The sequence below is a fragment of the Clytia hemisphaerica genome, unplaced genomic scaffold (genome assembly GCF_902728285.1).
Source record: "Clytia hemisphaerica strain Z4C2 unplaced genomic scaffold, Clytia hemisphaerica genome assembly, whole genome shotgun sequence".
In the NCBI taxonomy this organism is placed as follows: domain Eukaryota; kingdom Metazoa; phylum Cnidaria; class Hydrozoa; order Leptothecata; family Clytiidae; genus Clytia; species Clytia hemisphaerica.
The window spans coordinates 737,748-761,866 of record NW_027103657.1 but is presented as its reverse complement, the minus strand read 5'-3'; the positions used below and the strand labels follow the sequence as shown (position 1 = coordinate 761,866).

Here is a 24,119-nt window from a genome sequence, read left to right as displayed (position 1 = left end):
GATATCAAAAACTCCCAAGGATAACCAGTAAGTTTTATTTATTTTGGAGGTAAAAAATGCTAAAGAGAATGAGTAGATATGTGTCGATGATTTGTAAAATAAAGGGATTTCTTTTTCGAAATTGCGCTTCCATTGAAACGTGAAGTTAAAATTGACGTTGAAAAAGATATAACTTCAAGGCAAAAATATCGATGAAAATTGGATTACAACCTGTACTTTTTTATATATCATTTTTTAGCATTTTTTATCCTCTTCACTTGCGATGGGTGGGAAAATTGTCCAAAACAAACAGCCGAGTTTAACCGAAAACCAATTTACCGAAATTCGGTATTTTTGAGAGGATCCCTAAGATATAAGCAAAAAAGGATTAATTAATCGAATACAAGGATTAAATAATCGAATAAAGGAGATTAAATAATCGAATATAGGAGATTAAATAGTCGAACCTATTCGACTAAACGACGGCAGCTATTCGATTAAATAGTCGAATCATTAATCGAACTTGATAATCGAAAATCGATTATATTTTTGAGAAGATCCCTTAGCGATTAAGGTGATTGAATCGCTTAAGCAACTTCTAATTTTTACTTTCTAGATTTCGTGGAAAGTGAAATAAATGGTGCTACCAATAACGCAACCGAAAAGATGTATGATCATGATTACTGTGTTAATACTGATGGTATGTTCAATTAAGTTTTCAGTTTAGTTTTTAATTTAGTGACCCTGTAGTGTTAATGATTTCCAACCAAATTATTATTTTGGTGTTCCAATTTTCTAAATTCTATTTTCTAATGCTAGCCTACCTTTTCTGCTCAAACTTCCTTCCTTTAAACTTTTTACACTATTGTTTTAGGGAAAGGTACCAGTAATAGCAAAGATTACCAAACAACGGAGCCGACTCGTTCCTCGGGACCTGCTATGTATATTCCATCAAAAGGTTTTTTTTGTTTTGATTTTCAAAAAGTCTCTGCTAGGTCAATTTGAAAGATTTATAAAAAAAACAATTCGAAAAATTGAATCAAATTCATCAGAATTCATGAATGACTTTCAGTGCCTTAGTAAGTGCGGCATAATCTCCTTAAAATAAAGAAGTATCATTTTTCGTGATAAGATATATGATATATACTTTCAATAAATCTAAAACCTTGTGGGTTTTTGGTGTTTCTTCCGTGAAATTTTTCTTGCAATTTGCACCTAAATCGAAAATAGCTAGTTTTCACCTCAATATTTTCTTTACTTTTTGAAAGATAAACTTAGTGATTAAGGTGATTGAATCGCTTAAGCAACTTCTAATTTTTACTTTCTAGATTTCGTGGAAAGTGAAATAAATGGTGCTACCAATAACGCAACCGAAAAGATGTATGATCATGATTACTGTGTTAATACTGATGGTATGTTCAATTAAGTTTTCAGTTTAGTTTTTAATTTAGTGACCCTGTAGTGTTAATGATTTCCAACCAAATTATTATTTTGGTGTTCCAATTTTCTAAATTCTATTTTCTAATGCTAGCCTACCTTTTCTGCTCAAACTTCCTTCCTTTAAACTTTTTACACTATTGTTTTAGGGAAAGGTACCAGTAATAGCAAAGATTACCAAACAACGGAGCCGACTCGTTCCTCGGGACCTGCTATGTATATTCCATCAAAAGGTTTTTTTTGTTTTGATTTTCAAAAAGTCTCTGCTAGGTCAATTTGAAAGATTTATAAAAAAAACAATTCGAAAAATTGAATCAAATTCATCAGAATTCATGAATGACTTTCAGTGCCTTAGTAAGTGCGGCATAATCTCCTTAAAATAAAGAAGTATCATTTTTCGTGATAAGATATATGATATATACTTTCAATAAATCTAAAACCTTGTGGGTTTTTGGTGTTTCTTCCGTGAAATTTTTCTTGCAATTTGCACCTAAATCGAAAATAGCTAGTTTTCACCTCAATATTTTCTTTAATTTTTGAAAGATAAACTTAGCGATTAAGGTGATTGAATCGCTTAAGCAACTTCTAATTTTTACTTTCTAGATTTCGTGGAAAGTGAAATAAATGGTGCTACCAATAACGCAACCGAAAAGATGTATGATCATGATTACTGTGTTAATACTGATGGTATGTTCAATTAAGTTTTCAGTTTAGTTTTTAATTTAGTGACCCTGTAGTGTTAATGATTTCCAACCAAATTATTATTTTGGTGTTCCAATTTTCTAAATTCTATCTTCTAATGCTAGCCTACCTTTTCTATTCAAACTTCCTTTAAACTTTTTACACTATTGTTTTAGGGAAAGATACCAGTAATAGTAAAGATTGCCAAACAACGGAGCTGACTCTACCAGCACCTGCTTTGTCTATTCCATCAAAAGGTTTGTTTGGTTTTCAAAGTTAGGAACATTTTTGAACGTACTAAGTATTAAAAATGTCTAACAGAGACAACAGATTACCAGAATTCAAGTTCTAAAACCCCCTAGATCGGGCTGAAAAACTTCAAAACCATATACTCATCCAAAGATAGCGTTAAATTTTTACACCTGTTATGTTAGATAATTGTAGCAGAATACCAAAAGTGCAAAAAAAACGAGGTGATGAATATTTTGAAAATTTTATACTCTTTCAGACTCTTTTAGCATTTAATGGATTCGACATTTACGTTAAACAGTAACCATTAGTCATTCAGAATATCAAAACAGAATTTCAAAATATCTTTATCCGTTTGGTTTCGATATTTATTTATTTGTGGGTAATACTTTTTCCCCTTAGTTCTACTACTTTTGAAAAAGGTCCAGCGTAGTTAGGGTTAAAATAATATGTAGTTTATTTTTAGGACTGAGCCCTTACACTATTTTTTAATTTTATCTTCCAGGCTTCTCTTGTGCAGCAACTGAAAGAAATAGCAAGATTACAAGCAATCCTGAGGTATGTCATCAGATTTCCCTTTTCAACGGTGACATTTTATGTTTTACATTTGAACTTCTGCCACCCAGCTCAGACGCTCCCATCACACTACTGCATTTCTTTTTTTATTAATGGGCTTATTTTTAGCTGGGATCTGGATGTCTCAGATGGAAGATGGGAATTCTAAAATTAGGCGGGACCTCAAGTTTTAGCTGCGACCTGAGTAACCCTCTTGCACTCTACGGAGGTTTAATGTTGTCTTGCGCCGGAGAAAGTGTGAAACAGTCTTAAATGTTGTTATAGTATCGTAACTTTTTCGAAATGTCATTATAAGCTTTAATATCTTCTAATAAAGTCACTCCAGGGCACTCAAGCATTATTGGCGTGATGTTTCATAGTTTGTCCTTTCCCTTTCCTGGGGGTGACACCTTCTGGAATTCTGGAATACCCAAGAAGGGGGAGTGCAAATTTTCTAGTGGAAAGGGAATCAGTCAAAAAAAGGGCGAATCGACATTCTTCTTTGGTCAGAAACGACTTTCTTTTCTCTAACTTGAGAAAGTGTCCTCGCAATTTACTCGATTCTTAATGATGAAAAAAAAAATTTATAACTTTTTAATACCCTTTTTAACTATTGTTTGTTTGACATTAAAATGATTGTCAATCATTTTCCTTTCAGAGACCACTGCAAAACGAACATTTTTCGTATATACAAATGTGTTAAGAAGAGGGGAGAAAGCAAGAAGGATCATTTAAGAAGGGGGGAATAAGACCCCTTTCCAAACTATAATATTTTGAAAAAGGGAAATGTTTTGCCATGGAAAGTCATACAAATACATGTTATACAAAGAAAGCAATAATTATAGTGTATATTTAGAGCTAGCTTGCAATACTTTTATTGAAATTTGTTTTCAAAGGTGATGACATACCATAGTGGTGTAATTGAAGCGAAGTTTGATGGTAAAAATTGGTCTGATGGTATGTTTAATTAAATTTGAATAAATTTACAAAGTAACGATTACTTTATTTCAAATCTAGTAAGCTTCTTAACTAGATTTTATTTGAAGGTTTTCCACTAAAGAAAATATTATTCACAACTTCTCTCCCCTGTTGACGAAAAACCTCAAATTCAAATATCTAAAAACTTTGAATAACGAAATTAAATTAAATTTCTAACAAATTATATACATAGGAGGAAATCTCATAAATCGTTAGAGATATATAAATACTACTTAATTTTATACCTAAGACTCGTATTCTACTGACGATGATGATTCCAATGACTTGCCAACGACCTCTGACGTTTTAAATGGTACAGTTTTTATAAATTACAGTAATAGGACTTTTTTAATCTAGAGTTCGCTCACATTTCCTATATTTCATGAGCAGTTGAAAAGAAAGGCTTTTCTGACCTACTGAAGGTGTTATTGAACATTTTCTGTGATCTTGTTTTGATGTTACTGTGAGTTCTTCAAGAACTAAGAAAGTAGCACAGATTAGAGGCGTCATTATTGAATTATTTTCTTTAAAAAGCATTTTACTTGAATTTAAAATTCAGGTAACTGTGATGATTTTTGGAAGACTTCCGAGAGCAATGAGATTTGCAGAGTTAAAATGTTGGATCTTCCGGATGGTAAGGTTTACTTCTTGGACCTTATTGGAAGAGACAATTTGATCCGTAGAATGGATCACGTTAAGCCCATACCCTCCTCGTAATATGTTGGACTACCGCCTTACTTTTTGAAAACACATTTTCTTGAAACTTGCCCCTTCAGTTCTGTTTGATTCCAACCCCCTTTTGGGATTCTCTTTACCATTGAAAAAAGTGCCACCTCCCCCTTTTTTGAAAAAAATATTTTCTTACATTCTGCCCTGAAAAAATCTCAAATATATCAAAAGCTCAATATGCTGGAAAAATATTTTTTGTCTTCAGCCTAAAGTTATACTTAACTATATGTTTGAGACTTAAACCGTATTTAATGAGAATTTTCAATGTCTTGTTAAAAAGCTGAAATAGGACAAAGATTTGGGATATTATTGAAATTGGTTGTTTGAATTTTGACTTTTATACAAAAATTTATACCAAAAGCTTGCTGAAAGAAAAAAGAAATCACAAATTTTATGCTTATTTTTTTCAAATTTTAGCTTACATATGCCCATAAGCTTTATGCTTAAAAAAAGAGTTTACGTGAACTTGCACAAACAGAAAAATACAGGGTTTTTAAATCCTATGACTTTTTAAAAGGATTAACAATTCCTTTTTAAGTGGGGGCTATTTCTTATTCATTCATTTATTATTATTTATTAATCATTTATTCTTTCTCTTAGAATCCCGAACATCGTTGTTAACAACAGAGGATAAGGCCAAAATAATGTTGACAGATTTGTTTAACTTTGAATTCGCGAGAGACTGTCTTGCTCAAAACGCAAGTGTTGGAGACGAGGAGTTCGGTCGTCTGAAAACAAAGAAATGGCTTCCAACTAACCTTAATCGACTCGACGTTTCGTGTTTAGAGGACTATATGAGTGAGGAGCATCTTAAACAATTTAAGGAAATGGTTGGAAGTACGTGGTCGCACAAATCCCTATGCGATAAGTGTCACAGAAAGGTGTCAGAGCCAATTGAATGTGACATGTGCTACAAACAATTTCACAAAACATGTTTTGGTGCTGAAAAAAATTGCCTTTTTTGCAAATCCATCTTTGAACTAGGTATTCATTTTTGTCTATTTTGTGCCTGTGTAGTTTAAGAATCTTTTGAAAAAAATAATCTGATATTAGTGAGGTCGCTTGGTATAATTTGAAGGAATAAATGATATAAAGCTACAACTTTGCCCTCTCTATAGGATGCTTATGTCACAGAAAAAACCCCGGCGGTGGAAACCCTTTTTTGGGCATTTTCTATTTTCCTTAGGCAAAAAAAAATTACCCTAAGGACTAAGATTTTGAACCGATTTTCAAGAGATAAAAAAGGGTTTTCCACCACTGAGATTTCAGGGAAATTTTTGTCCTATAAATTAACCTGTGTTCGTTCGTTCGTTCGTTCGTTCGTTCGTTCGTTCGTTCGTTCGTTCGTTCGTTCGTTCATTCGTTACCAACTTTTCTCAGGATTGAATCATAGGAATCTTTTGATTTTTGGTACAAAGGCGAAAAATGGTGGTGGCCAAAATGTGATGGAGCCCGAATTTCGAAATCTTTTGGGCAAATTTGGGCCAAAATACGGTTATAATACGGGTTTTTGGATTTTGTGAAGAAATTGGATCATTAATATGACATAATATTTATGTTTAAGCATGAAATTTTTCTACATTATGTTTTTTTAAGAAACAAACTTCAACCTTCAATAGATCGTCATTATTTTGTGCTCTGAATGGTTGTTTTAATGGTCACGCTCACGTAAACATTAATTATATTGTGTTTTTATAAGTACTTTTTACCCAAACAAATCTAGTATTATTTTTGATTTCGACCATTTTATGTTTTCATTGTTTCAATGTTCATTGATTAGTTTTGATAATCAGGTAGGTCCATAAAAGTATCACTTATTCTTGTGATATAAGCATCATAGAGAGAGGGTCTATGCAAATTTCCAGCTTTGTGTTATTTTTTCCTGCGGTGCTTTCCTTGACTACGCGACTCCACTATATTATGTATTTTAACCCTCTGATTCAGTTCGTCTTCCCTTTCTGTATTCATCTGAAGAGATTTTAAACTCTTTTATTTTAGTGTTAGGTTTTACTGTGTTTAAAACTTTGCTTTCTACTTTTACAGAAGAAAAGGATCGCCTAGAATACGAACAGAAAGGTGAGGGAGGAAGTTGTTTCTTTTTTGTATTATAGTCTGAGATACATCGAGAAATTAAATATCCTCATTAAGTTTCATTTCTTTTCCCTATACTTTCACTGCTTGGAATGCAATGTGCTTATCTTGTACTGAACATTACACTTTTTCATTATAGAAAATGAAAAACTTGAACGCTCCAAAAACTGGGATGTTATTGAAAGTCATCTTTGCAGATTTCTCAAGGATGGTACGTTATTGGGCTGGGTGAATGATTCCGCTGATGAAAGCAAAAACGTCCTTCTTCACGCAGTTGGGTCAAAAAGAGGTGGTCACTATGGTAAACGTGTGGATGAAATCCTTGCGAGTTATCCTGCCTTCAAAGAAATGTTCGATGCGAGTGATGACTCTAAAAATGAAATTGATCAAAATGGCCTCATCGTTGCTTTCTTAATGAAGCACTTCCAACTTGGAATTGCCGATAAAAACAATTGTCGACTGTCTTACGTCAAAATGATGGTTATAAACAGCTTGTTGAAAGGTGTAAAATAATCTTTTTGTGTTTTTCTAAGACAGGTCATGAAATTTGGTTTGGGTCTGCCTCGATAAAATGTTTAAACAGTACATGGTTGCTACACTGAATTTTCATGTTTACTATATTTTTGTCAGATTATAGGTGAAAAGTGGTAGTTGTCGAATCCCTTCTTAATCTCAAAAAATAATTGAAAATGCTTCTGTTGCAACAAGGAAGCAGATATATTTTCACTTCCCTAGTTGCAATAGACACCCCTTTCTCACAGCCCCACTGGGAACCCACTGGAAATATTGGCCAAAATATCGTTGGAAAATTATACCCCAATTTTCATCCCCACTGAAAATAATCAAATAAATCAATCCTCATTGCAAAATATCATTCTGTATTTACCATCCCCACTGAGTTTTTTGACTCCCCATCGAGTTTCAGTTCGTTATTTTTACCCCCACTGGCTGAAAAAATTATTATTTGAATTTTTTAATAGTTGTTTTTGAAAATGTTTTGAAAGAATGAATTTATAGAGAAGTGCACAAATTTGAAAAAAAATGGCAAGTGGTTAAAATTCAGCGGAGAAAAACCAAAAGAGGGGATCCTACCAATTTACTGGAGCTTGCTGAGTCTGAGCTTTGTAAATGAGAGCAGATTGAGTCGATGTTTTTAACATCATACTCTTGGGTCTCTAGTCAATCTCTAATTTCAAACATAAGAGAATGAAACAATAATTTCAATTTTTCATTAAGCTTTTCGGCTTTTATGCCATCATCAGATAAAAATTATTCTGTTATGTTTGAAATTTAAACCTAGGGATACAAGACTTATATTTTACTTTACTTATATATTTTATTAACACATTTTGTAAATACCTTTTAAGACATGTACCTTCATTGTGGTAACAAAAACATTTGAAATTGGCTGAAAATGCTTAAAATTAAGATTATTTATGTTAATGTCTGCCTTTTTGAAAAAATCAAGCTCTTGGATGACTTTAAGTACAACAAGAAAATCATATAGTTTAATGTATTTCAGCAATCGCTTTTTTCTTTTCCATTCTAGTATAAAACTTAAAAAATGATTATTGATGAAATATTTGAAAAGTCGTTTTGGATGCATTGACAAGTAGATACAGAAAAACTATGATCAATTGAAGAAAACATTACCAGTAAGCTTTATTATTACCTATTTTCACTTTTATGGAACTAAATTTTGTTGAAGCTGCAGTAGTAAAACCTTTTATCAACATCTAGATACGCTATACGACATACTTTTGGATTGGATAGTTTTTTTAATCGTTAACAGAGAATCTGTGCTATGTTATGCTAAATTAAGCCTTGCACCAGAGACTACGTTGAATAAACTTAATTTTAAAAGTGAAAACATTAAGAGTTTTTCATTCTGATCGTCTCAAGCAAACCAATGGAACTAATGATGTTTTTTACGAAATATCAAATTTTAAGCTTCATTTACTAAAGCCCTTGTTAAATGGCCAGCAATCAATTATTTTTTTAAATCTAGTTCAACATCATGCTTTGTGATCTCTAGGGATCAAATGGCTATCTCTAATTCATTTTTGAAATCTTGAAAATTTTTGAAAATCATGTACTAAAAAATGGCGTTATGGGAAATAGGCCCAAAAAATTCCCATTACAGTAATTGCGTTTTTTCTGGTGCATCTATGACCCCTCTGTGTCAAATTTTAGCCGCATACTATTCTTTCAAGTTTAGGCCTTTTTTGAGCTAATTCTCATAAATTCTTTAATGAAATGAGTTCTCTGTCTAATGAAAATTTCACTTGTTTTTGTTCAGGAAAATCTTGACAAACAGGACAACCCAGTTGCTGTGAGATGGAACTCCTTAGCCGGGATGTATTCTGATTCCCATCGTGCTGGTAGAATGGATAAAGAAAAGGAAAAACTCAAAATCGATGATGCAAAACAACCACAACCTTACAGCCCCAAGCTCAATGAAGTATAAGCCCGAACGGCTAGAATTGAATCTCCTTGGTGGGATTTGAAGCCTTCCCATCCCACCAAAGTTGCGCGGCCTTGAGCGACCCGCCTGTTTTTTCTACAAATCACAGATAGAAACTAAAATTTTCGCCTAGCTTTCAAAAAATCTACCACTCAAAAACAAAGAAATCACTAAATCCTATCCGTCTTGTCAAAAAACGGCGTAAATTATAAGGCTTCACTTTTTTTTGCCTGAGAAAGGTTAGAGATTCCATTCTAGCCCTTCGGGCTTATACTTCATTGACAAAGCTTCGGATTGGGTAGATTGAAGCTCGAAAAATCACTTAAACAAAGAACAATCCGTATTAGTGATTCTGCATTGTTTTCAGACCATATAGGCTATTGTGAAGTATTGCTTGATACTAATATTGACTTTGTCAACATTGAAAATCGGAAGATAAATCGTTCGTTGAGTTTATATACTTCAAGTTGTCAATAAAAGATGGAAAGATGATCAATTTAGAACTTTAATGAAAAAGTTTCAGAGGAAAAGTCCCTTGTTATTTTGAGTCATGAGCTGAAATTGCTACGAACAATTGGAGAACATAAAAACATAATAAACTATTTGGGGATACATGCACTGATGATCCATTTTTCTATGTGCATTTCGGTTCAGCTCCAATGTACCCTTGTTGTCTTATTTCAAACTCGAACTTCGTGCATAGTTTTATTGTTGGATTTGACCCACATACATAAGAAGGTGTTTTTCACAATCTCATAATCATGTCAACTATGTCAGCTATCTCGATAATAACAAACTTCTCTCTTCTCCTGGGAATCGTCTCAGCAAAATAATTGACTTTTAAAAGCAAAAGATTATCATGAATGAATGGAAGCATTTACCAGATATGGTATGGTATGAAACGGGTCACAAGCACCTTCTGCAGCGTCAGATAATTTGGTTTTGGTTTAATTTTAAGAACATTCAGTTGCTACCTTTCCAAAGATTCTGTCAATAGACATTTGCATGGGAATCGTTTAATCTTTGGATTCATGTCCAAAAACACTTTTCTAAAAATATTACCCATTATATTTTATAGGAATGTTAAAAAAATGATATCTGTATAATATGTTTACTTTCTTCGCATACGCTTTTCCGTCCGATTGGAGTTGAAGTTGAATAAATTTCACTGTATTTAATAACAAAATGTTCATTGCTTTTTGATTTTCCAAGCAAGAAATATACGAAAAAATAATTTTTTGGTCTAAAAACAGCTCAAGAACTTGGCTGAAATTTACTATGAGTTCTTGAAAGAATAGTTAATTTTGATTACTAGCTAGGAACTTTTATGATCCTTGAAAAGTTTTGAAATGTTTTCGAACAAAAAATTCATATCAATAGTTCTTCAAAAGTCTACACTTAAGTCATCAGCAATCGTGTTTACTTGGCCTATTATTTACGACTGAATTACCTTATTAAAGAAACATGTTCTCAGCTCAACTTGTCTGACTTCTCTGAATCTCTTTTGATTTTCTTATCGTACCTTTTGAAACAAATCAGTAAATGATCCACACTTTTTGCAAGATGTTTTTGCCTAATGCATTAATCAGTACTTTCAGAAGACGATCTATTACTTTAACCGGATTAATTTTCGCGAGATTAAATTTCGCGAGCTCAAAAATTCGCGAAATTTTTTGGATTTATTTTCGCGAATGAGCTCTTTGAAAAATTTCGCGTGGATTTAATTTCGCGAATGAGCCTTTTCAAAAATTTCGCGTGGATTTAATTTTGCGAAGGGAAGAAATTAAAAAATAAATTACTTCAGTCATCTTTACGATTTTCTTGAAACTTGACAATTTTGCTAAAAACAACTATGGTACAAAAATTACAATTCTTTCTCATCATCAAAATTTTCAAAAATGTCAAATGCAGAGCGTTGCTTCTCTGGCAAAACCCACGCATCCTCGTCGTCATCTTCGCCGTTATCTTCTCAAGAGAAAAAGTCCCAAAATGTGGAAAATGAGGAAAGTGATGTAGTCACAATAGATTAGATATTGTCAATTTTAAAGATGTATTATTCATATCATTGTGTCATAAAAGGAAAAAAAAGTGAACTAAGAAAAGCAAAATTAAAAAAAAAACCCAGGTGGATTTATTTTCGCGAATGACCCCTTTGAAAAATTTCGCGCGGATTTAATTTCGCGAACGAGCTATCCCAAACGATTTCGCGAGTTTTATTTTCGCGAAACCGCGAAATTTAATCTCGCGAAAATTAATCCGGTTAAAGTACTTAATGTTTCAAACGAATTCTATTTGGATTCCATTTTGATCTTTGTTTGTAATCAGTGAACGATTCACTGTCTGTACAAGATGCTTTTGGTTAGTGAGTCTAATGGTTTTGTATTTGGGGATTTCAGTATGATTTGGTTTTATTTTAAGATTGAAAAAAGTACCTTGAGTGGATAAAGCAAAATTCGCCAAATTAAATCTCCGCCAAATTTTTCAAAATTTCCTATTCGCCAAATTAAATCCCCGCCAAAATTAAAGGAAAATCATTATTTTGATCGAGTTAAAGTTTTTCGTTCTTTATTGTTGTTCTTTTTTTCGTTTTTTATCGTTCTTTCTCGTTCTTTATTATTTTATGTTTTTTATCGTCTCTTTATGGCGGTCTCCATTTGGAGCTTCCACTTCCTCATTGTTTCTATTTTGAGCTTCAACAAAACACGGCAATAAAAAACTTTCTTCGCCAAATTAAATCCCCGTCAAATTTTCAAAAATCGTCAATTCGCTACTGGGTTTGCTAACTGACGGTATGTGCGGCGAAAAAAATGGCTTTTAAAATGGTAAAAAAAAAATCGAAATAGCCGGGGGTACTAGGTTTGCGAGGTGACAGGTATGTCCGAGCCAAAAGTCGAAAATCGACCCTTAGAGAGAGTGAAAATTGGCGCTTTTGGGAGAGACATTTCTCAAAGTTTTTGCAGATTTTTGCTTGTTTTTTATCCAAACTTTTGAAAATCGCGACCCTTTGAAAAAGGAAATTCGATTTTTTTATAAATTCTGGACCCTTATTACAGAGACTCAATTTGCTTTTTAACTCTTTCTGTACGGTGGAAAACGTAATTTTCAAGATTTTCTCAAAAGTGGCGATTTGCAAACTTCAAATATAATTTTCTCGGTTTTAGCTGATGCAAAATAGGTCCTGTTTGGGTTCGTTAGAAAGCTCTTTTCACGGGCTATCTTTTCAGCGTGCCACTTTTTTGAATTAGGTCCTCAATTAAAAATTGCCGGCAGCCCAAGGTATCGTTCCAAAATGAACGAAATTTGGCTGGTCCGTATGGGAAGAGTTAATGGTTTTTCTACCCCTTTCAGAGACTTTTGACTTGAGGTTGTGAAAAAGGAAAAAGTTCGTTTGGATGCAATCAAAATGTTGCAAAGCCGAAATAATTTTAAAATGTCATCCGCGAAATCAAAGAAAGTATTTTAGTTACTTTGTCTGCATTTGTTCCATTTAGTTCATATAGTTGCGAAATTAAAAAAGAAGGCCTAATTCGCGAAATTTAATCCACGCGAAATCTTTAAATCTCTTTTGTCTCGTGAATGAATTAATCCACGTATCAAAAGTCTTGAATCGCAAAGCGTTGTCCGCCTCTGCAAAGATGTAATTGTTTTTATAGAGCCAATTAGCATTGGGATCTCTGTTAATTTAAAACTCCTTTCATTATTTCTACACGGTGTCCCTAATTAAAGTATCGAGTTTGAACATGCGATTGAGTAGAAAAGTTTGTGTGTGTTATCGCTAAAATATAAGAACGTTCTCCATCACACAGGCTTATTACAAAAGGTAGTTACAACGTATAAATTAATCGTAATGACAAAGAAAAAAGAGGGAGAGCTTAAAATACAATTTTGTGAACACGCACATAAAACTTTCTACTCATAGTTGTGTTTCGACTCGATACTTTAATTAGGGACACCCTGTATGGGCCAATACAAAGCCTATGTACAAAGAGTCTTGAATCGCTAGGCGTTATCCGCTTCTGCAAAAATATAAAGAAAGACAAGAAGGGTACCAGGAACAAAAAAAGTGAAAAGAAAATTAAAAAAGAGTACCTTACCGAAAACATCGAAAAGAAGAAAAATACCAGACGTTAGACGCGTAAACGAGGAATCAACAGAAAAGCCTTTTGACATTTGGCAAGCTGAATCAGATGAAATATCCTTTGCTGTCTAGATTCAGCTATTTCATTCTGAAAACCAAATATTTTTATAGAGTGCTTCATTATAAAATATTATTGCTATACTTTCAAAACAATTTACCAAATGACTACTTTTTTTATGAATGGGCGACAGTGTCTCGGATTCCGAATCTTTGCGCCCATAAACACAATCCAATTCCTTTCAAGAATATCAAGTAAAAACTTTTGAGCTTGTGATTCTTATACAAAGACTGCCTAGCCACAGTACCTTTTCCATTCAGAGAGAGAGAGAGGTGAATTTTTTTTGATGGGACAAATGCAGGGCAAGGCAGGGGATGAATTCAAACAACGGGTCAGATTTTTCTCGGAAGATCTTTTTTGTGCGAAAATTGAGAAATTTTTTAAAAAGTCGGCCGAGAACTCGATGTGAAATTTTTGACTTACTTTATAGTTAGGTCGTTTAGCACAATTTACAAAAAAATAATAATACCTAGTTGAAACTTTCTCCAGACCTACTCTATAAAGATGCCTATGCCTCAGGAAAAAATCCCTGGTGGAACATCCCTTTTTTGGACAATTTCTCTTTCCCCCAGGCAAAACCCTAAGGCCGAAAATTTTTGAAAATTTCAAACTCATTTTCAGACAATATCATGTATACCATTCGAAAGCTCTCAAAAAACTATATAGAAGGCTTTTAAACGGGTATAGTCGATTTCATTACCTTACTCGAGATTTACGCAGAGGATGCAATTTGTGGTCAATTTTAGACCAAAAGGTAGTGAAAAGTGGAACTTGTGCATGAAATATCTCAAGTTAGGTAAGGAAATCGGCTATAACCGTTTAACAGTCATTGAGTTCTAGCCCGAATGGCTAAAGGCGACTCTTCTGGATGGGAAATGAAGCCACTTATTTCCCATTCTAAACACCCGCGCGTAGTTTTTACACAAACGCCGGATTGAAACTAAAATCTATCGCTAGGTTTAAAAAAATGTAGTCCTCCAAAACAAAAGAGCCACTAGATACAATCCGTCGTCATGATTACGGCGCGTTCTATGCGCGTTTTAGATGGGAAATAAGTGGCTTCTCAATTTTTCTTGCCTGAGAAAGGTTCCCTTCGGGCTTGAAACTCAATGTTGAAAGTACAAACAGCCTGTATTTTTGTAACACGACCACACACCACACTATTAGGAAAAACCTTTTGGAACCGACTTGTAAAAGGTTCGTGGATTTTCCGTTTGGCAGGGGTTTTCAAGGAAGATAAAAGTTACTTTGTTTTTTAATATATTTGCAGTATAAACCATGTAGATATATGATTCATTCATATTTTTGTAAGTACGAGCCATTTAAAGGGATAACCAACGCAAGGGACATGAGAATTGTGCATATAAAATCATAAATAACCAAGCTCCGTCTTACTTACGTAACTATCTGCCAGCAAGGCTTACAGAGCCAGTTAACATAAGAACAAGAAATCCTATTTATCCTCTTAATATACGAACTGAGCGTTTTCGTAATACTTTTTTTCCTTACTGCATATCACAGTGGAATGTCCTGGGCGCGAATATAAGAGATCTACCTTCTGTTAAGACCTTTAAGAATGCAATTTTAAAATTTTTGAGACCCAAACAATCTCGTGTTTTTGATGTTTCTGACAATCAAGGTGTAGTCTTTCTAAATCGACTTCGGGTAGGTTTCAGTCATCTGAACGAGCACAAATTTAGGCATGGTTTTCGTGATACTTTAGACCCTTTTTGTGGTTGTCGAACTAACTCAGTTGAAAATACTCAGCACTTTTTTCTGCACTGCTCTATATATTCCCTTGCGAGACAATCTCTATTCGACAAACTACAAGACTTAGGTATTATTTTCCTCCCACTGAACCCTTCTTATTTTTGTCGGTTTTTATTATACGGTGATGAAAGCTTGACTTTAATTTTAAATCAAACTATAATTTTTTCTGTCGTTGAATATATCCATGAATCTGGAAGGTTCAGTGGTGCGTCTACTACAACCATAGCTCTCTCCACGTCACACCTTGTTTTACTTTTTCCTTTCTTCATAGCCTTGCCTCTGGCGATATAACTTAAGTTTCTAGCGGAGGGAGGGACTATATTAATGTTTAGTAGTATTTTGTATTATATGTTCGTAATGTACCCTGTGTTTATGTTTCAATAAAGAAAAAAAAAAAAAAAAAAAAAAAAGAATTGTGCAGTTTTGGACCTCTTTGCGCCACATTTGTCAGCATTTATTACAGTAGATTTTAATTATAGAGTTGCCTTATGGCCTACTCATTGAGTCCTAGCCCGAAGGGCTAGAGGCGGCGACTCTTCTGGATGGGAAATGAAGCCACTTATTTCCCATCCTAAACGCCCGCGCGTAGTTTTTACACAAACACCGGATTGAAACTAAAATCTATCGCTAGGTTTCAAAAAATGTAGTCCTCCAAAACAAAAGAACCACTAGATGCAATCCTTCGTCATGATTGAGGCGCGTTCTATGCGCGTTTTGGATGGGAAATAAGTGGCTTCAATTTCTATTGCCTGAGAAGGGTAAAAAATTGGCCTCTATCTATCCCTTCAGGCTTGAAACTCAATGGGCCTAATGTCCAGCCTCTCGCTCTCGGGGCCTTTTTATTCGGACGAAATTTTTCCAAAAAAAATTCAAGTCTCAGTGAGGTAATACTATCGACTTATTTATTACCCGCCCCTTATTTGCCTTTTCTAGCCTTGCGGGGCGTTTTTCGTTTGGACAAAAAACTTAGAAAAATTTTCGGAAAAAAGGAAGACTTAATAATAATAATAATATTGACGCAAATAATAATTTGGAATTAGTTCTTGTTCCCTGTTCACATAAGAATGGAGAGGAGGGAAGCAACATGCTTGCAAATTAACTGCAAAAGGTATAAAAAATTGAAGATGTAAACAATTTCAGGCACCAAAACCAAAAGTTGATCTGAGGGGGGACAAGGGGTTTTCATGAAGGACATTTTGCCTAAAAATTCTTGTATGTAATAAAGTAAATGAACCAATTCAGATTTAGGTAGCTAGAAAAAGTTGGGGATAAATAGTCAAGAGGAATCCAGACAAAGCAAAGGTTTACTTGACCAAGCATAAAATATGTTTTAAACATTTTATTATTTATATTAATTTAAACAAGGTATCAAAAACAAAACAAAAAACCCTAAATCCACTATAAAAGGTTACACCAAATTAATTTCATTGTTTTACAAGCAAGACCGATCCTTTTTTTTCAAAATCAAAAAGATTATAATACTGTATATACTAAATTGGAGGAGACTCCATAAGCTTTTTTTAAAGATATTAGAACAACAACTGAACAAGGTGAAAAAGTTAAAATCCACCTCAGATTTTGGATAAATTAAAAGAGGTTCTATGCCACAAGAGATGACACAAAAAGTAATTAAGGTGAATGTGACACTTTATTGAATAACAAATTACTCCACATAAATTATCTGCCCTCAGCCAGTAAAAACATGATAAATGATCTCGTCATAGGTCACTGCTGTGGAGCAAGTAGTTTTATTGTTTCAAAACCAATACAGAACCAACATAAAAACAGTAAAAAAAACACAAAAAGTAATTTAGGTACTTTGGCTGAGTCCAATTATACTGTATTTTTCAATTTTTTCAATTCAAAACATATATTTACCCAAAGGAAGGGACACCAAGTTTAGAAACCTAATTACAAATGGTGCAACCTAATAAAGAAATGAAAATTATTAAAATAAAATAAAAGTTTTTTAAAATCTAATCTAAATAAAATCTACCTTAAGGGAAGAAATTTTCGCGAGAAGAAATTTTCGCGGAAGAAATTTTCGCGGAATTTAATTTCGCGAATTTGGGTGTAATTCGCGAATTTAAATTCCGCGAAACACACCAAATAGCTAAACCGCGAAATCAAATTCCGCAAAACACAAATATTCTCACAATTAAAAAAATCACCCCTAAAATTGGTCTTTATAGGGCAAAATAGGGATTTTCGTCGACAAATAATTTCCTCAACCTCGAAATTAAATTCCGTGAAACTTTTGAAATCGGCTCATTCGCGAAATTAAATTCCACGAAATTTGCCATTTTGAAACTCTGATTCGCGAAATTAAATTCCGCGAGAAATTTCTTCTCGCGAAAATTTCTTCCCTTAAGGTAATGTATGTATGAGTATAAGTTCATGTAATGTTTCCAGCTCACCATCAAAAGTGAAACTTGTAAGCATGCATAATTTCTCATTCTTTAAACCACATACGTATGTTATTACCTGTGATAAACAAACACAAATGAATACTACGTAGGGGGTGGAAGTCACTGACCAAGGTCAGGGTTAGTGATGGCAAAATAAATTTTTTTTGTTAGGAATTGCCGTTCTTTATTTTGTCTTTCGATAATTTGTCTTTCTTATAAGATGGTATGGAAACGTTAGATGAACAATCTTGGTCTCGTATAGCGCATGGTGTATGAAAGTTTCACTCCAAATACAAATATTGTCAAAAGATTTGACAGCAGTATATATAGAACAACAATCATATTTGAAATGTTTTTTAAATCCATTTTTTAGTTCAGTTGAACAAAAAGCTTTTTGTTCGTAAAGGATCATTCTTTTTTCATCACTACCCACCACCACCACACAATGATTCAGCTAGAAATGTTGAAGGTTTTACTGGTTTATTCATCTGTCATCCATCACTCTCATCAATGCCACTTACAGTAAGGTGCACTGGTTTAGAAATGATACAGTCTCAATACCAAAGAAATGCATATTATCTCAAACAATCCTATTCTCTTCTCTGTATGGTGATAGATTGATGTATTATTTTCCATAGAATAAGTTTTTTATGTTATAGGTACCTCTGGCTCTGATGCAAAACTTTTTATGGCTTCCAATCCAAACACTTTAGGCAAAAAAAACAGCTTTCTTGGTTCTGTCACCCTAATGTCATTGTTGTACCTATATCATCGTTTAATGTTCTAGTCAATGCAATAACTCCTTTTTCTTGTGTTATCAGCTCATTAATTTCATTTATCCAATTATATCCTCACCAATTTTTTTTCCATGAGAATAAAAATAATGAATGAATCACAAAAATGTAAGTGTTGAGAGTACTTGAAAGTGTCATCACAGCACCAATCATCAGGTATAGTAAGTAAAGTTCTGGGTTTATCAAATATACTTGGGCGATGTCAATTCTTGGATCACTGACAAACTGATTAACTGTGATCTTCCAGTGTGCCAGAGTCATTTTTCCCACATTTTAATTTTTACTCACTCAGAATACTGGAATATTTTGGAACATCAAGCCACATGGAACCACATCAAGCCATGTCCCATGCGAAAAACACACGCAGTGTTGATGACCCCTATAGCGGCCCAATATAAAAACTATAAACATTATTGATGTGCCCAATATAATATAGACACATAATTTCGAGGACACAATATGCCCGCTACAAATGGGTTTCAAAACATCGGAACTTTGCATTTAGTGGGTGCGAATCCCACCGGTGGCGATCTGTCGGTAAGTCATTCAGTAAGTTAGAAAACATAGAAAATAACTCACAAAGAAACAGAAAGTCAGAAAAACTACGAACAAGAGACTGGAAAGTACGAAATAAGTCCAGATCTGTCTTTCGTCTTTGTGAAGAAGCCACGACCGTAAGGTCTGGTGGAAAGTGACGAGTGTCAAGACCCTATTCTCTTTTTATGAAGGACTTTTGGTATAAAAACATATAAAAATGAGTAATCGTAATAGAAATAACCTTCCTAACAATCTTGCACAACTACAGAATCTCATCAAAAGAGATCCAGAGTCATACAATACAGGGAAGAATTTCTACAACAATGGAAACATTTTCAATCCAATTTGGAAATTTTCAAACTGGATCCAACCAGGGAGGCTGAAGCTGTAGAAGATGTCATGAAATTCATTGCCCAGGTATAAATTGTAATCAGTTTGAGGCTGAGAATTTTTTTTTAGAAATATTAATTTTATCATGATGACAAAATGTTATAAAATCCAGACCCGATCAATCAAACAACCAGACGGTGTCAATCGAACAACTTCGAACAAAAATCGCAATCGAACTAATCGAACGTAATCGAACGCGATCGAATAATTGCGATTCGATCGTCAAACGTAATCGAATCTCAATCGAACGGTCGATTCCTGGGTAATATTCGATTGCGTTCGAGTAAGGTTAGATTGGTTCGATTGATTGTTGACCATGTTCGATTGGTTCGATTGATTGTCAGTTACATTGGATTAATCTTCGATATCGTTCGATTACGATTATGTACGATGAGTTTGATTGCGATCAAATTAAATTTGTTCACTCTGTTAGAGCTTCTTAGCGTGCGCGGCGGAGCGCTTAAGTACCATACTAAGGCGAATAAAATCTAATACAATTGAATCAATCGAACGTAATCGAATACAATCGAACGTAATCGAAGCAATCGAACAGCAAATCCTGGGTAATATTCGATTGCGATTCGATTGCGTTCGACAATCGAATTTCAATCGGTCGATTGCGTTCGATTTGGTTCGACTGGTTCGATCGTCGATTCCGTTCGATTGAGATCGTCTGGAAACAAGTCGAACTAACTCTTTTTAACTTATTTATTTTATTTTATCCTTTATGTTTAAAATCACGAAAATGTACTTATGTATTATGTGATAGTTCAATAGAACTAGAACTATTAAACTAATCAAACTCCATTGAACAATTAACGTAACTTGGTATAATGTCGACACACCTCCTCTAATTCCGACACCGTCAGTCAGGCACATCCTGGCAAATAACAGGGTGAGCATTTGCATGGGGTATTCGTCACCCAGTGTAAATGAGATAGGACGTCTCAGGCTAAAAGCGTGAAAATGAATAAAAATGAACTTCAAACTGAAAAAGGGAAAAAAGGGCAATTTTACAATCTATGGTGGACTGAAAAACACTTCGAAAAATACTTCACTAATACACGTATTCAAGTAATGTTACATTTGTCACAAATGATGACATGTGGCTTTCCCTATCTACTTCGTGCTATACAAAGCGTAACAAGCGACGACTTACACAATTCATACTACAATTCCATGACTATTTCAAACATAACCTCACTTTATTATGGTAATTGCAGTAATTTCGGTAATCACGGTAATCACACCCTTACGCCACAACATATCGCCCTTTATAACGCCACACCATAATAAGACAATGTATACAATGTACCCCTCAGGCAATGGTAATTGCAGTAATTTCGGTAATCACGGTAATCACGCCCTTACGCCACAACATATCGCCCTTTATAGCGCCACACCATAATAAGACAATGTATACAATATACCCTCAGGTAATGGTAATTGCAGTAATTTCGGTAATCACGGTAATTACACCCTTACAGTTAGTCACACTAGCTTCCCACCAAATTGCGTTTCAAAGATTAATGCTGCGAAGTCGCTTTATCATTTACTTGACTCACGAGCAAAAGAATGCGCCGCAAAACTTCTAAAGGGATTTACGAAAAAATAAACCGGCGCTTTTTAATGAAATTTACATAGAGGAAATCCTTGACAAATTCCCTAAATTTTGAGCCAAAGATGAAAGATTTAGGGCCAAGCCAACCTCAAAAACTAATTTTAAGAAGAACTTCACAAGAAAAAGATCTACGGGTGAGTGACAAGCAACTAGATCCGCAAAGCTGTGACATTTATCTTTAATTAAGAAAGTTAATAGGAGTAACGTCTTTTTAACAATGCTATTGTTTGTTATCTCCCTCCTTGGAACATTTTTCTAAGTCTCATGGGAAACATTTCGGCCGTAATGAACTAAGAACTAACTGATAATGTATATGAGAAAAATAGATAAATACGATGGTCGTAGTAATTTTGAAAGTAAAGTAGTGAATAGTGTTGTTAACAAGTAAGCGTCATGAGTGGTAAAGGAAAGAAAAAACGAGGTAATGTGCCAAATTTGTAACGTTGGAATTATATTTTCCAGATATTTGTGGTAAATTTCATTTAGTCGAGCCAACACTGTTATCTTTCATCTTAATTTGTCCTCCAACGTCTATTATGAGATCTGTTGCAGGTCAAAATTTGCGATTATTTAATAGGGGGGTTGTTTGTACTTTTAGGGTGTGACGGCCTAGGCCCTTTTTTAGTACGATATTACGGGATTTGACGGAAAAAAAGACAGGAAGAAAACAGTTTTTTAAAATCAGATGGTGACGGTATTTAGCCTTATCTTTTGACAGTGTTCCGGTATTTTAACCTCAACAACCGGTGTGTTTTTTTATTATTTTTTTTTATTCATGGGCGGATTCTGGAATTCCGTGAAAACGGTATAAAGGCTAATAAGGCTACATATTAGAAATATGTACGATTCTTTTTATAGCTCTACTTGATATAATATGTTGACCATATATTGACCATGTGTATTCATAAATACTATTTGCAACCGTATGTTGACAATCAGGTCCTCGTTTGTATTTATCAAAATTAGAATATTTTCTCAATCCTGCCCTCCCGTTTATGGCGTGATTATGTATCTAGTTGAAATTCATACCTACTTAATGTATTTCAGGGGTTGCCAAAAAGGCGAAAGAATTAGACACAAACAGGTTTGATAACCGATTGGAGACATTTCACCGAAAGGTTTGTGTTTGCGAAGCGGTATTTTTATAACTTCATACGTTTTCTTTTGGGTAAAAATTAAAAAAAGACTATTAAAACTACAAATCCATATAATACATATTCTATTTACAGTGAATCATTTTCTCGGTCTACATTCACAACACCTACTGCTGCTGAGTTAGAAACTTCTATATCAATTTGGCGGTTGGTGAATGCCTAAAAGTTCTTCCAACGTGGCTATTAACTCTGGCTTTTTCAGGGTGTTTTTTATTTCTTCATATTTAGCCGTTTTCAAAGGATTGTTTAGGTTCGTTAGACATTGCTCGATGCTTTGTTTCAGCTCCCTGAAATGAAAACGTAAATAAAAGAAAAAACTAAACGTATACGGTTGGGAAGCTATGATCAACGATACCAATTATAAATTCAACATAATGAAATCCTGGGCGTGGGTCGTTTTAGAGGCATTTGGTTGATTACAGGTTCTTTATTTGAACATTCGGCACTTACGTAATTGTTAAGTTTTTAAGTGACTCTCCTTCTTCTTTTTCCTTGCTGGTGACATAAACATATCTGTAAAAGAAGTTAAGAATTTTGCAGGCTAGGTGTAGCAAATATTTAAATAAATTCCATGTGTAAAGGTTCTACCGCCTATTCTCTTGAATTTTTTATTTTTCATGCTCAAAAGTAGCCATGATCCCTAAAGAAAATGATGCTAGAAGATAACAATGTCTGTCAATCAAAATTTACTTCATCTTTTGGCCTAAAGCCGGTGTTTCGTCTTTGCCTAGCTTCAGAAGCTCCTTGTATTTTTTTCGATTGGCGGCATCGATGTTGTGGAACTGTAACAAGTCTACTTCCAGCTCCAAATGCGTCATCGATGTAAACTTTTCAGCTTAAAAAAGAGAGAGCCATAGTCAATTAAAAATTCCCACCTATTCCAAGTAGCCCGATTCTCATCCCAATTTACATTTGTTCTCTTCATCACTGAGACAGGGTTGTCATAAAATAAAACTTACCACTAAGGTACTCCGATTCGCGAAGAACGACCCGCATGAAAATGATTTCTTTGTCTGAAATTGCATGCACGTGCTTAGCAATGTTGTGATGAGAAAAGCTTGAGAGGAAGTTGCCACATAACTATAATAAAAATATTTTTCTTATCAGGCTAGAGAATTGGCTGCTGACTTTGATGTGAATGTTAAGTACGAAGTAACAACCAAAGTGACGGAAGATATTATTTGCAAATATAACTCTATAGTGAGTGCAACTTTGACTCCTAGGCCACATATAGTCTGCCATTTTATGGCACATCATTTGATCTTTTCATTTTCTTTTATGTTTCGGCTTTTACTAGAAAAGCAAGAAATCTTTGGTATAAGCCAAATATTATACGGTGAAATACGACTTTTAGTTTCTATTTACTATCCATTACAGAATTCAAATCAAGAAGAAGAAAAAGCAGGAAACGTGCCAGAAGTGGTAGAAAATGCCGTTACTTCTACTGAGGTAACATACTATAACTTTGTAAAACCTTTTTTGATACTCGTAAATTTTGTAATTGGACCTTTAAATCGCTCGGTTTATATTTTTGTATCTATAATCTTACCATCTACAAACTCACCAGGTACAAAGGATAGTTCCCTCCACACACTCGCCACCCAAGCTTACGCAAATCCCTTGTTCAAGTAAGACTCCGGACCCATGCTCAAGCAAAGACCCTGGCGAAAATTCGAAACAAAAAGCCAGCAAAAGGTATCACACAGTAGAAAACCCTTCAGCAAAGATGCCTGAAATAATCGGTATTCCAAGAAAGGCCAAAAAGAAAGAGCCACAGGAAATACCAAACGCCAGAGAGAACACATGCAAAATTTGTAGCATTGTGTTCTCGTCACCAGAAGACATCAAAATGAAGCACAAATTTTCTGCAATGAATTTGCCAATAGTGTGTGGCTTCAAAGAAGAAACAAAAGGCCAGGATAAAGAATGTACAAATGAGGATGAGGTGGAGGCTGGATGCGATTACTGGGTGCATGTTAGATGTACTGGACATAATGTTCGGAGTAGACCACAGGTGGCAAAGATCCAATTTTTTTGTCCAGATCATGCGCCCAGTAAGAAAAAGGATTAACTGTTATTTTTATAT

The 24,119-nt window shown here is 34.3% G+C and overlaps 2 protein-coding genes and 2 long non-coding RNA genes across 4 annotated transcripts in view; 3 read left to right on the top strand and 1 right to left on the bottom strand.

The window, feature by feature from the left end:
* Positions 1-596: 596 nt before the first annotated feature.
* On the top strand, positions 597-8,009 carry LOC136803231 (uncharacterized). The gene is made up of 13 exons (XM_067059955.1): positions 597-679; positions 854-937; positions 1,308-1,391; positions 1,566-1,649; positions 2,020-2,103; positions 2,274-2,354; positions 2,852-2,904; positions 3,798-3,858; positions 4,130-4,192; positions 4,439-4,513; positions 5,209-5,592; positions 6,652-6,684; positions 6,839-8,009. The coding sequence occupies exons 1-13, from the start codon at positions 646-648 to the stop codon at positions 7,210-7,212; spliced, it is 1,494 nt and encodes a 497-aa protein (XP_066916056.1). The 5' UTR covers positions 597-645; the 3' UTR covers positions 7,213-8,009.
* A 10,828-nt stretch (positions 8,010-18,837) lies between these two features.
* LOC136803226 (protein SDA1 homolog) overlaps positions 18,838-24,119 on the top strand; it is a 29,021-nt gene continuing 23,739 nt past the window's right edge. Inside the window, 2 exon segments of the mRNA XM_067059953.1 lie at positions 18,838-19,172; positions 19,175-19,285. Coding sequence (XP_066916054.1) covers positions 19,086-19,172; positions 19,175-19,285 — 198 coding nt within the window. The 5' untranslated portion in view covers positions 18,838-19,085.
* Positions 22,108-22,855, bottom strand: LOC136803272 (uncharacterized). The gene is made up of 3 exons (XR_010846122.1): positions 22,724-22,855; positions 22,484-22,546; positions 22,108-22,320 (listed from the first exon to the last, which is right to left on the bottom strand). It is a non-coding gene; the product is annotated as an uncharacterized lncRNA (long non-coding RNA).
* On the top strand, positions 23,144-24,093 carry LOC136803228 (uncharacterized). Its single transcript, XR_010846111.1, has 3 exons — positions 23,144-23,233; positions 23,411-23,482; positions 23,601-24,093. It is a non-coding gene; the product is annotated as an uncharacterized lncRNA (long non-coding RNA).

Coding starts and splice junctions, on each gene's coding strand:
- LOC136803231 (XM_067059955.1), top strand. CDS start 646: ATGTATGATCATGATTACTGTGTTAATACTGATG. Junction 938..1,307: donor TATGTATATTCCATCAAAAG/GTTTTTTTTGTT, acceptor TTTACTTTCTAG/ATTTCGTGGAAAGTGAAATA. Junction 5,593..6,651: donor CAAATCCATCTTTGAACTAG/GTATTCATTTTT, acceptor CTACTTTTACAG/AAGAAAAGGATCGCCTAGAA.